Source organism: Alligator mississippiensis, chromosome 10, assembly GCF_030867095.1.
Source record: "Alligator mississippiensis isolate rAllMis1 chromosome 10, rAllMis1, whole genome shotgun sequence".
Classification (NCBI taxonomy): Eukaryota; Metazoa; Chordata; order Crocodylia; family Alligatoridae; genus Alligator; species Alligator mississippiensis.
Window position 1 is genome coordinate 48,481,692 of NC_081833.1, and position 13,125 is coordinate 48,494,816.

Genomic DNA, 13,125 nt, shown 5'->3' on the forward strand with positions numbered 1-13,125 from the left:
AATCCAGCTCTAAGTAGGATTAATCTATACAATACATTTCATAGTGCTTAGTTCATATACTTTATGTAACTACAATCTTGGATCTTCTTTGGGAGACTTCCCTGTTGCCATTTTTGAAGCCTTTTAAAGTCTTCTACACATATACACAATAGCTTAGAACACGAAAATTAAAAAATAAATCTTTTTTGTACAACCATTTTGTAGGACTTCCAAAATACTTTTTTAAATTAAGTTCAAATCCTCAATCTGATGAGCCTTGCCAGGGGTCAGCCTCAAGGCACTGACTAGATCAGAGGGCCCAGAGCTCTAGCCGGGCAGAGATAGTGACATGGGAGCCCAACATTACCGTAGAGGGGCAAGAACCAGGACCATGGGCCCATAGCCCACAGGGACAGAAACGGGGCTAGAGAGCCCACAGCCCAAAGCAGGGCTGAGATTAGGGCCAGAGGCCTATAGCCCAAGAGGGGCAGTGATGTCTGTGAGGTGAAGCAAGGGTTGGGGACTTGCAGCCCATGAAGGTCAGAGACGGGGGCAGAGATAAGGACCAATGGCCCACACCTCAGGAGGGACAAAGCTAAGAGCCTTAAAAAGCAAGACAAGGGCTGGGGCCCAAGAAGCCAGACCTGGTACAGTGGGTCTAGGCTAAAGGGACTAGCCGAGGCAGAGGCCAGGAAAGCTGAGGTATTAGCAAGGGAGTGGAGGTCTGAGGTGGCCTGGTGGATGGAGTGAAGTACCCACCTAAGTGATGACTGGAAACACCTGCAAGGCATGGGCATGGCTATAGGGGAGGTTCAGAGGCTGTGATTAGCTCATAAGGCATCAGGTGCCTTGGGGCACATACAAGACAGGAGGGCCTACCTAGTGTGAAGTCTGGTTGGGGACCAGTAGGGCCCAAGAGAGATCCACTTACAGAAGGACAGGGCAGGGTTCACTTTCCAAAGATAATGAAGAACATCAAGGCATAGCAGGCAGGAAAAACGTGGGGATAACCAAGAGCCAATGGCATGGGAGCCATGTGGCCACCAGGGAGCATCATGCTCACCCCGGGTCACTGGTCCAGTTACAGTTGCATATTTGTACAACTTAAATCTAAAGAAAATGTTTCTGAGTGTTTGAAAGATCTTCAAAGCAGCAGTGTGTGTGTTGCTTTCACTATTAGAAGATTGACTGGAAGTTAGTAAAGCAGTGATATTTAAAATAAGAGCATCATTTTAAAAAAAGAATACAAGAAGGAAAAGGTTGCCCATTCTTGTTTAATTCTCATTAGCAGAAACCACCTCAGTACATAGGGAAAAACACAACGGGGAATAAGCTGCCTTCTGTATCATACTCTCTCCTTACTGCATTAAAGCTTTTACAGGCAATTCTTCATTTAGAATTTTCTTGTTAATTTTGCAAGTATTGCTAGCTTCCTCTGTTACTGCTCTTACTTCAAAATTCAGGAAAAAGAGCTGGTGCGAAAAGAATTAGTCTACAACAAGGGTGTCAAACTCCATCCAGTCCCCCAGGCTGGATCTAGACCACAGGACTTCTTGTGATCTGATTCTGGAAATGGCAGCAGCAGCAAGACAAGCAGTGGCAGGGAACTGTGGGAATTAACACAGCTGCCTCTTGTCTCTCAGTGCTTAGATATATTCCACACAGGCTCTGTACCTTTTGGGAACATTCCCCATCTCTTCCCTGCCCTTCTAGGACTCCTTTGGACCAGATGAGATGGCCCACAGACTGTATGTTTGACACCCCGGGTCTGCAAAATAAACAAATGAAGCAGAATTTTGTTGTGTAAAACGTTCTGCTGCTCAGGGATTCAGTCCTACAACCATTCTGTTCTGTACTTGCAGCCTCTACTAACCTCTGTGTGTATTCCATCAAGTTTCAGGATGAAACTATGAGTGTCTTTCTCTGGTTAAATTGTTATCACTTAAAATATAATTCATACCATCTTGCCTTTACAAAGAATTCGCAAAGTCTGAAACTTTTTACTATAATAAATTATAAATGACAGGTATTTATAGTAGGACTTACCCCCAAAACTATTAGTACCCCTTGAAAGTTGTTGTAAAAACAAAAGCTTTTATGGGTGGTTTGTGTGTTTTTTTTAATTGGATCAGCTGCACAATTGGGGTAGATTTAGACAAGCTTTTGGGTATCTCAGTATCTTCCTCTTGTCTCTGCCAAAAGCTTGTCTAAATGTACCCCAACCATGCATTTAGTCCCGTAAAAGGTATCACCCACAAAAACACTTTCCTCTTGTTCAGTCAAGCAATTAACAAAGACATTTTGCTACATTTTAAATATGCTTATTTATCCTAGACACCAAAGCCCAAACCAAGGCAGCGCACAGCTCAAGCTGACAAGAAAGTATCTTTCATGGATGCCAATACATTACAGATTCCAGTAAGTTTTAAATGTTTTCAGTGTATATAGATTGCTCCTCACAGGCTGTCTCCCAAATTGGAAGTGTTCTCACAGGCTACCTTCTCAAGTGGAAGCGGTATAGCTGTGCACTGTACATTACTAATTAACTTGCCATTTTTACCACACAAACTGCATTATTTTAGGTTTGGGAGGCTGACCAAAGGGATCGGCATTGTACTCAGGAGAAATAGATTGCATTGCTACTGCTTGCGTAGTAACTTTGCAGTATAGTTATTTTAATTAACTGAATCCACCAAATTGTAAAATGTTCTGGGATGTGTGCTAAGTATTACTTATTAGATATTATTATGGCTTATTAATTATAGGGAGGTTATTTTTCTGTTCATGAATACATTGATAACCTTAGTCATTAAAAACATAGTATGTGTCTTCAGTTCACACTTCTTCCTACTGTTATCTAATTTACCTTTATTAATGTTGCTCTTTTGGATAGTGAAACATACCAGAAATCATAATCACAAACTAAGTCAATCTGTTGTTAGTTCTCCTTAGAAAAGGGCACATCTGATTAGTGGAATTAACCTTTTGGAAAATGTAATTCTGAAAAATTATAATGGAAATCATGTATTTATACATATTAATATACAACTTTAATTAGGTTAAATTTTCATAGATACGTTTTTGGACCCCTCTTATTCCCAAGTGCCTCCTCTCCTTCCTTTTCTTCTCCCCACTACTACTTAGGAATGCATTTCCTGTCATTTGAATGTTCAGGTACCTGATTTACAGCTCCACTCTGGTGCACAAGAGTCAGATGTTCAAAAAGCAAAAGCACATTTCAGTGGGTTTTCATTGTTCAGCTGTGTAGGCTTCCTTGAATATTCCAGATTTGCTGTTCACATAACCCAAATTTTAGGCAAAAATAGTAAAATGCTTTTATTGAACAATGAAATGAAAACTGCCTTTTGTTGGAATCTTAATGTTCTACTATACAGTTTCCAACTCAGATGTTGCAATATGGTGCCTAGTGCAAGAGCTCTAGAAATTTAAAATGGTTAGGAAACAAAGAACCTGAACAAAGAAGAATTTATTCTGTCTGGTTAGATCATGTTTGCTGCAGAGCTGCCTAAATAGCTCCACGGTCAAGACTCAACAGCTACACGTGTGGCCCTATTAGGCCACAGGAAACTAATTAACTCTGCTGCAGGTTAGTACTTGTAAATACAAGTACTGTGCTACATTGGGGTTCTTTAGTGTGAAGCAATGCACGTGTAGACTCTGACAGGGCTTGCTGGGGCACAAGTGTGCTTCAGTGCAAGGGCTGCTTGCCAGCTGGCCCCACCCTTGTACCCCAGCTAGGCTTTTGACAGCATGTTGAGCTGGGTTGGAGTAGCCCCAGGCTGACAGACTGACCCCCCTGACAGGGCTGCTGTAACCTGGCTCAACATGCTGCGGTTTACACATATGCCCGGAAGTAATAAGTTCTGACGTAATATGCACTGGAGTTTATTGCTCCGTGCTAGTAGCACATGTAGATGCACCCATTGTAACTGCTTTGATGAAGAAAGTACCTGCAGCTGCAAAAAATGAGACTTACTCAGATCTGGGTTGTAAGTTTTTGCTTTTAGGTGTCATACGTATATCACCAGTCAACAACCATGTTCAGTCAGAGGTGGACAGACTCTAGGACCCCTCTGCCTGTGCCTTTGCTTCCACTGATGCTTTTCCCTGCTGCAGCACAGAGATTGTTCCTACTGCTGTCGGTTATCCCCACCACAGCACAGAGAAAGCTCCCACTGCTACCACTTCTCCCCACTGCAGTGTGGAGAAAGGGCTGTCCCCTGCACTTCTCTACACCATAGAGAAACCCCTGCTGCTGAACACTGCTGAAGACCTAATATTCAGGCTGGATCTGGGCTAGAGGTCATAGTTTGCTGACCCCTGGATTTATGTAGTAAATTTAATCTTTTCCTTATTTTATGCTAATAACCTAGGGTCCTGTTGCTGATGAAGATGATAACAGAATTGCACAGAAGATTAAGGCTGATGCATCTATTGTTTCAGATACTTCAGAGGTACAAGTTGATTCAACTTGTGGGATGTCACATGATTTACACTTGTATGTTGATAACTGCCATAGTAAATTCACTGTTAAATTTTATGAGTGCACTGAATGTGAAACTGTAATACAGCGGTATCCTATTTTTAATTGTTTTGTAATTAGAATTTTAATTTTATAAATTTCATTGGATCTCCTGTTAACTGTAGAGAAGAGCAGTTGAATAAGTGGTAAGTAATGAAGTTGACATTAGCATTACAAACCACATATACTGTGTACTCCACAACTACTAAATAACTTAGAAACCCAAGAATATTGGAGAAAAAATTATCTTATTTATCAGGCAGAACAAATGAATGTTTAAGCAAATGGTTTTATATAGGTTTAAATGGAGTGTCATGTTTCATAGATTTCATAGACATTGGGGCTGGAAGGGACCTCATAAGATCATTGGGTCCAGCCCCCTGCCCAAGGGCAGGAAGTCAGCTAGGGTCAAGGGATCCCAGCAAGATAAACATCTAAATGATTCTTAAAAGTGTCCAAAGTAGATGCTTGCACCCCCTCTGGAGGGACTCTGTTCCAGGCCTTGGGGGCTTGGATAGTAAAGACGCTTTTCCTTATGTTCAGCCTAAAATGGTCTTGCAGGAGTTTGCCACCATTGGAACTTGTCATCCCTTGGGGTGCTCTGGTGAACAAGCATTCCCCTAGATCCTGATGCATACCTCTTATGTACTTACAGGCTGCCACCAAGTCAGCCCTGAGCCTGCTCTTCTCCAGGATGAATAGTCCCATAGCTCGCAGCCTCTCTTCATAAGACCTGTTCTCATGCCCTCTGATCATACACGTGTCTCTCCTCTGGATTTTTCAAGCTTCTCCACATCCTTCCTAAATTGTGGAGCCCAGAATTGGATGCACTACTTCAGCTGTGGCCTCACCAAAGCTGAGTATAGCGGGAGGATGACATCCTGGGTCTTGCTCGAGATGCATTGGTAGATGCAAGCCAGAGTTTTGTTCACTTTGCGAGCTGCGGTTTGCATTGGTGGCTCATGTTCATCTTGTGGTCAGTCATGACCCCTAAGTCTTTTTTGGTCATGGTGCTAGCAAGTGTAGCATTGCAGAGCCTATAAGTATGATGCAGGGGTTTTTTTTTCCCCAAGGTGGAGCACCTTGGATTTCTCTATATTGAATGCATCAGGTTTTCATCCACCCACCTTGCAAGCCTATTGAGGTCAGCCTGGATCACCAGCCTATCCTCAAGTGTGGACACTCTTCCCCAAAGTTTGGTGTCGTCATCAAACTTAGCTAGTCCGCTTCTAACACCAGTGCCTGAGTACAGGTAAAGAGTACAGGTCCGAGAATGGAGGCTTGGGGGACACCACTAGTCACTGAGTGCCACATTGATTTGGTTCCGTCAACTACCACTCTCTGGATCTGACCTCGGAGCCACTGGACTGTGGAGTAGTTGAGGCCGCAGTTGCCCAGTTTTTCCATGAGGACATCATTGGACACTAGGTCTAAGTCTTTTTTTAAAGTCCAAATATATAACATCAACCTCTTCCCTTTTGTCCAGGTGATGCATCACCTGGTCATAAAAGGAAATGAGGTTGGTCAGGGAAGACCTACCCGCAACAAAACCATGCTGGCTATCCCTCAGAATGATGGTGCCTTCTATTAGCCTGTCAAGAATGGATCCTTGGATAATTTTTTCCAAAATCTTCTCAGGAATTGAGGTCAAACTGATTGGCATGTAGTTTCCCGGGTCTTATTTCCTCCCTTTCATGAAGATGGGTACCACATTGGCCCTCTTCCAATCTTCAGGTACTCCACCTGAGTGCCATGAGTTCTCAAATACCCTTGCAAGTGGCCACGCTATGATATCTGTCAGTTCCTTTAGCACTCTTGGGTACAATCTATGCGGACCAGCTGATTTGTGGTAGTCCAGCCTCTCAAGATGCTCCCTCACAGGATCCACACCAGCGTTGGACATAATTCACCCTCACCCTGGTCATTCTGCATCATGTTAGGCAGGGTGGTCCCTTTGGCTTGTGAAAAACCGACACAAAGTAATCATTAAGCAAATTGGCTTTTTCCTCAGTGTCAGTAGTCAATAGCTCCAGCTAGTTTAGCAGGGGTCCAGTGTTGCCTTTGTTTGTTTGTTTTTCAATTCCCCACATATCTAAAGGACATTTTAATGGCCTTGGTTCATGTGGCCAGTTGGAGTTCAGTTGCAGTCTTGGCTTTCCTAGTTCACTCCCTGCAGGTATGGACCAGTGCAGAATATTCCTCCTTAGTGGTGTTTCCTTTCTTCTATCCTTTATAAGCCTCTTTTTTTAGACATAGGAGGTCCATGAGTTCCCTGTTGAGCCAAGGGGATTGTTGAGCCCTTTTACCACCTTTCCTATGGCTTGTGATGGACTCGCCTTGTGCTTCTAGGATCACTTCCTTAAAGAGCAACCACTCATCATGAACTCCTTTCCCTGTGAAATCATGGCATCTCAGGACCTCAAGAACAAGCCTCCTGAGCTTATGAAAGTCAGCTTTCCTAAAGTCGAGGACTGCTGTATTGCTGGATGACTTGCCAGCTTTATGATGGATAGTGAAAGTGATCAACTCATGGGCACTGTCACCCAGGTCACTGATTAGATCATCCCCTTTGGCCAGTATCAGGTCCAGCAGCGCCTTGCCTCTTGTCAGCCCATAAATTTCTTGGGACAGGTAGAACTCATCCACACATCCCCAAAGGAAGCTTTGAGACCGATTGGATTTGGCCCAGTGCTCATCCCATGAGATGTCCAGGTAGTTGAAGTCTCCCATGACAACCATCCACCAAGAGTGTGCAGCCTTGGCCAGTACCCTGGCAAATTCTTGGTCAAGCTCTTGTTCCTGATTTGGAGGTCTGTAGTAGACTCCTACCATTGTACCCCCTTCACTATGTTTCCCTCGTATTCTAACCCAAAGGGTCTCCAATGGTCCTCCTTGGGTGCCAGTCTCAGCTTGTAGGGATGTATAACTCTCCTTCACATAGAGAGCTATACCCCCTCCCCTGCCTTTTTTCATCATGATTTCTCCTGTACAGGGTATAGCCATTTATACCCATAGTGCAGTCATAAGAGGAGTCCTACCAGGTCTCTGTTATCCCTATGAGATTGTAGTCATTTTTGTTTAGCAGAAGGACCAGTTCCTCCTGTTTATTCCACCAAACTCTTAGCATTAGTGTATAGGCAAGTATGCTGCTGGAAGCCCTAGATTTCCTTGTTCTCACAGAGCAGCTCTGTTCCTCTGCTAGGGTAGTGGTAGGTTCCCTTGAGCATCCTAACCTGCTGCGGTTGATGTGTGGTGAGCTTGCTCTGGTGGTTGTCTACCCATCCCCTAGCAAGCTTAGTTTAAAGCCCAGTCGAGCAAGTCAGCCATTCTGGCTGAGAAGAGCTTCTTCCCCAGTGGAGTGAGGTGGAGGCGGTCTCTTCCCAACGAACCACTCTTTCCATACAGTGGGCTGTGGACATAGAAGCTGGAGTCTTCATGATGGCACCAGAGCTACAGTCTTTCGTTTTACTGCCTCCATTCATCTCTTCCTCCTCAGCCTGTGACCTGTAACTAGAAGGATTGAGGAAAAAAACCGTCTGTGCTCCCAACCCCCTGAGCCCCGCTGCCAGAGCCCTGTAGCCATTCATGACCCAGCTGGGATTGCTCCAAGCCATGTCATTTGTGCCCACATGGATATGGAGCATGGGGTAGTGGTCAGAGGGCCGGATAAGTTTTGGAATCCCCTCAGCCATATCCCAGATCTGGGCTCCTGGGGGGCAGCAAACTAAGAGGTTGGGGTGATCAATCACTCCCTCTGTCCCCCTCAAGAGGGAGTCTCCCACAATGACCACTCTGTGTTTCATCTTAGGCATGATACATGGTCATGTTTTTTCCTCACATTGTTATATTAAGTTATTATGTTATAATATAATATACTGTTATATTTAATTATAATATAACATAATGCCGTAAAGCTGGCAAGTCAGTCAGCAACACTGAAGTCCTTGACTTCAGGAAAGCTGAATTTGACAAGCTCAGGAGGCTTGTCAGTGAGGCCCTAAGGGATCAGAGAGGTGCTTCTCTCCCAGGGGGAGGGGAGTTCAGGAAGAGTGGTTGCTTCTCAAGGGAGCAATCCTCAGTGCACAAGCTAATTCTGTTCCATCTTGGAGGAAAGGCAGCAAGAGGGCACAGCAACCCCCCTGGCTCTCTAGGGATCTAGCAGACTTCCTGAGGCTAAAAAGAAAGGCCTACAAAGGATGGAGAGCAGGATTCACTCCAAGGAGAAATATTCTGCACTGGTCCGGTCCTGCAGAGAGCAAACCAGGAAAGCCAAGGCTGCAACTGAACTCCAACTAGCTTCGAGTATCAAGGACAATAAAAAGTCCTTTTTCAGATACATGGGGAGCCGGAGGAAAAGCAAGGGCATCACTGGACCCCTGCTAAACCAGATGGGACAACTGACAACTGACACCCAAGAAAAAGCCAAACTATTAAATGGGTACTTTGTGTCAGTCTTTCGTCAGTCCCATGGGACGCCCATGCCCACTATGGGACAGGGAGGTCCGGGTGAGGATGCTCCACTGCCCTCCATCAGTGCTAACCTAGTGAAGGAACACCTTGAGAGGCTGGATACCTTCAAATCAGCAGGCCATGACAATCTACACCCCAGGGTACTCAAGGAGCTGGCTAGCGTCATAGCCCAGCCCCTGGCATGGATCTTTGAGAACTCCTGGTGCTTTGGTGTAGTGCTTGAAGACTGGAAGAAGGCCAATGTGGTGCCTATCTTCAAGAAAGGGAGGAAAGTGGATCCAGCAAACTACAGGCCCATCAGCCTGACCTCTATCCTGGGTAAGGTCTTAGAAAAGTTTATTAAAGAGGCCATCCTTAATGGAGTGGCCAACACCAACATCCTGAGGGATAACCAGCACGGGTTTGTTGCTGGTAGGTATTGCTTGACCAATCTCATTTCCTTTTACGACCAGGTGACCTATCACCTGGACAAGGGAGAAGAGATTGATGTCATATATCTTGACTTCAAAAAAGCCTTTGATCTGGTATCCCATGATCACCTCTTGGCAAAATTGGCCAACTGTGGCCTTGGGTCCACCACGATCCGCTGGCTAGGAAATTGGCTCCGTGGTTGGACCCAGAGGGTGGTAATAGAAGTCAGTCGTCATGGTACCCTGTGACCAGTGGGGTCCCCCAAGGCTCTTTCCTTGGACCCATACTGTTCAACATCTTCATTAATGATGTGGACATTGGAGTCAGAAGCAGACTGGCCAAGTTCACCGATGACACCAAACTCTGGGGCAAAGCATCCACACCTGAAGACAGGAGGGCGATCCAGGCTGATCTGGACAGGCTCAGCAAATGGGCGGACGAAAACCTGATGGTGTTTAACACCGAAAAATGCAAGGTTCTCCACCTTGGGAGGAAAAACCTGCAGCATCCTTATAGGCTCAGCAGTGCTACGCTGGCTAGCACTACCAATGAAAGGGACTTGGCAGTCATCATTGACCACAAGATGAACATGAGCCTTCAATGCGATGCTGCTGCTAGTAAAGCGACCAAAATGCTGGCTTGCATCCATAGATGCTTCTCAAGCAAATCCCAGGACGTCATTCTCCCCTTGTACTCAGCCTTGGTGAGGCCGCAGTCAGAATACTGCATCCAGTTTTGGGCCCCACAATTCAAAAAGGATGTGGAGAAGCTTGAGAGAGCACAGAGAAAAGCCAGGTGCATGATCACAGGTCAGGAAAACAGACCTTATGACAACAGGCTGAGAACTATGGGGCTCTTTAGCCTGAAAAGGACCGGCTCAGGGGTGATCTGATGGCTACCTATAAGTTTAATAGAAGTGACCACCAGTGTCTGGGGGAATGTTTGTTCACCAGAGTGCCCCAAGGGATGACGAGGTCAAATGGTTATAAGCTTCTGCAAGACCGTTTCAGGCTGGACATAAGGAAGAATTTCTTTACTGTCTGAGCCCCCAAGGTCTGCCATCGGAGGTGGTTCAAGCACCTACATTGAACACCTTCAAGAGAAATTTGGATTCTTATCTTGGTGGGATCCTATGGCCCCAGCTGACTTCCTGCCCCTGGGGCAGGGGCTGGACTCGATGATCTTCCAAGGTCCCTTCCATCCCTAATGTCTATGAAATCTATATTATATTATATTATATTATATTATATTATATTATATTATATTATATTCTTCCTCATGTTATATTAAAGAATCAAAAATGAAGTGCCGAAAAGAATTAGATATCATGGGGCAACATGCATTATGTTCCTGTTATAGGATGCTCTCCAATTTAAAATCATAGAAAATTAAGTCTGGAAGGAATTTTAAAAGGTCATCTAGTCTAGCCTCTGCTCAAGGCAGGGTCACTTCTGTATAAAACATCCCAGACAAATGTTTATTTAATTTGTGCTGAAAAATTTCCAGTTATAGATTCCACAACCTCTAAGTAATCTCTTCCAGTGCTGAACCACACTCATACTGACAAAGTTCTTCCTAATATTTAACTTAAATGTCCCTTTATAGCATTTAAGCATGTTACATTCCATCCACTGTGAACATGGAGAAGAATCCCTTTTGTATTTGAAGGTACTTATTAAATGCCTTCTTCAGTCCTCCTTTCTCTAGGCCAGTGGTTCTCAGCCATTTCAGACTCAAGCCACCTGTGCATACCTTCTGTAAATTGAATAGCACCCAATTTCAAAAACTTATATAATGTAGTGCGTGTTTCCTTGCAGAGAAAGGGACTGGGCAGTGGGTATGGAAGATCATCCAGGCAGGGTAAGCCTGAGTCTGCTCTTATCCACTTAGTTTATCTTCCTATCTCCTTGTACCTCACATATCTCTTCACACCTTGGTTCACCCTGTTCCAGCACCCTGCTTAAGAATCACTGCTCTAGTCTACTTCCATCTTTTTCTAGAACTCCAAAATCCTCTGGAGTGTTCACAGCAGTTTGTCCGTGTCTTTCTTAAGCTATGATGCTTCAGACTAAAAGAGGAATCACCAATGCTAAAAGAATAGAAAACTCACTTAGCATATTTACTTGAATCTAGGATGAGGGGTTTTTCCCCAGTCAGCATGGGGGAGGTGGGAGGAAAACCCCTCATCATAGATTTGCATACAAAGCAAAGGCAGGAGGCAGACAGCTGCTGCAGCTCTTACTGGCCCACAGCAGCCTCCTGTCCCCCAACTCTGCTTGCCCTCTATTGCTTTTGCTCCATCACTCTGCCGCCTTTCCCCCACTTACTTTCAGGCAGTTTAGTTCCAGTTCTGGTGGGATTCCCTCCCAGGCACAGAGAACAGGGAAACTCCATTGCATGGCCTAGCAAGAGCTGCATTTCTGTGTATTGTGCTCCATGACCTGGGATGGAATAGAGCCTGAGCAGCATCTGACAGTATGACGGGAAGTAAGGGTTGGGGAGGAAGGGACAGAGATTGTAGGGAGTGGGCAGTGGGGAAGGGGCGGAAATTGTGGAGAACTGTAGGTTGGAAGAAGTAGGAGGGGCAGAAGGAAACGGGGCTGCCTGCCCACCCCTAGCCACTGCTTTCCTTGCTGTAATAGTGTGATGGTTGGGAAGAGTGAATTTAAGACAACTCTCCAATAATTAAATTCTATACCTGGAAAATGATAACAAATTTATAAATTTTTCCATATAAAAAATCTAATTATTGAATCATCTTAAATTTGGGTTTATCTTAGATTTAGGTAAACATGGTATTTTGACTTGTATATGGCATTCCTATTAATGCATCCCAGTGGCCATGTCTACACAAGATGACTGCACACTAGCATCACGTAGCAGAAAGTGTGATGCAATGCTACTACACAGTAGTCTCAGGCTACTGCAGAGTCAGCATCATGAAAAAACCATTCAGCGACACTACTGCTCAGAAACTCCAGTTTCTGCACCGTCATTTTAATACTTATTTATACAACTATTAAATGACTGTGCAGTGCTGCACAGTCAGTGTCTTGTGTAGATGTGGCCAGTATGTCATTGCCCCTTAAAAAAAGAAAAAACTCACTGATGACTCATTCAACTTTGGACCCAATATAACCCCCAGATTCTTTTCTGAACTACTGCAGACTGGCCAGTCACTCTCCTTTTTACATTTCTTCATTTGATTTATTTTTTTTCCTTTCTAAGTATAGTATTTTGCAATAGTCCTGACTGAATTTCATCCTTTCTGTTTCGAACCATTTCATAAATTAATCAAAGTCATTTTGATTTCCTCATGTTATCCTCTAGTGATCCTTCAACCACACTCAGTCCCCAAGAAATTTCATATGTGCTCATTCCATCTTTCAAGTCCTTAGAGAAACTGTTGAACAACAGACCCTAAACAGACTCATGAAGAAACCACTCTTGACACATCCTCTGAGTTTGAATTTGTTATTGGTGACTACTTTTCATCCCAATTATCCAATCATAATTGAATATGTATGTATCCAGTTTTGTAAGCTAGCCCATAATTTCTTAGGTGCCTGTAGCACTCACATAATAGACAATGTTAAAATCCTTACTGAAGTTAAGGCATATTATATACACTACATGCCTCACCTCTCTGTTGCCCCCGTCCACAGGACCTATGATCCTCTCATAGAAAAAAAATCTTTCTTTTCTACTTTCATCTCATGGCA

At 44.3% G+C, this 13,125-nt stretch overlaps 1 protein-coding gene across 1 annotated transcript in view; it reads left to right on the top strand.

Moving 5' to 3' along the window:
- The window catches only part of LOC102565355 (protein fantom), an 86,573-nt gene that overhangs the window by 12,805 nt on the left and 60,643 nt on the right, over window positions 1-13,125 (top strand). Inside the window, exons 6-7 of the mRNA XM_059713790.1 lie at window positions 2,314-2,397; window positions 4,374-4,454. Of these exons, the coding sequence (XP_059569773.1) occupies window positions 2,314-2,397; window positions 4,374-4,454 (165 nt within the window). The remainder of the gene's footprint in view (window positions 1-2,313; window positions 2,398-4,373; window positions 4,455-13,125) is intronic.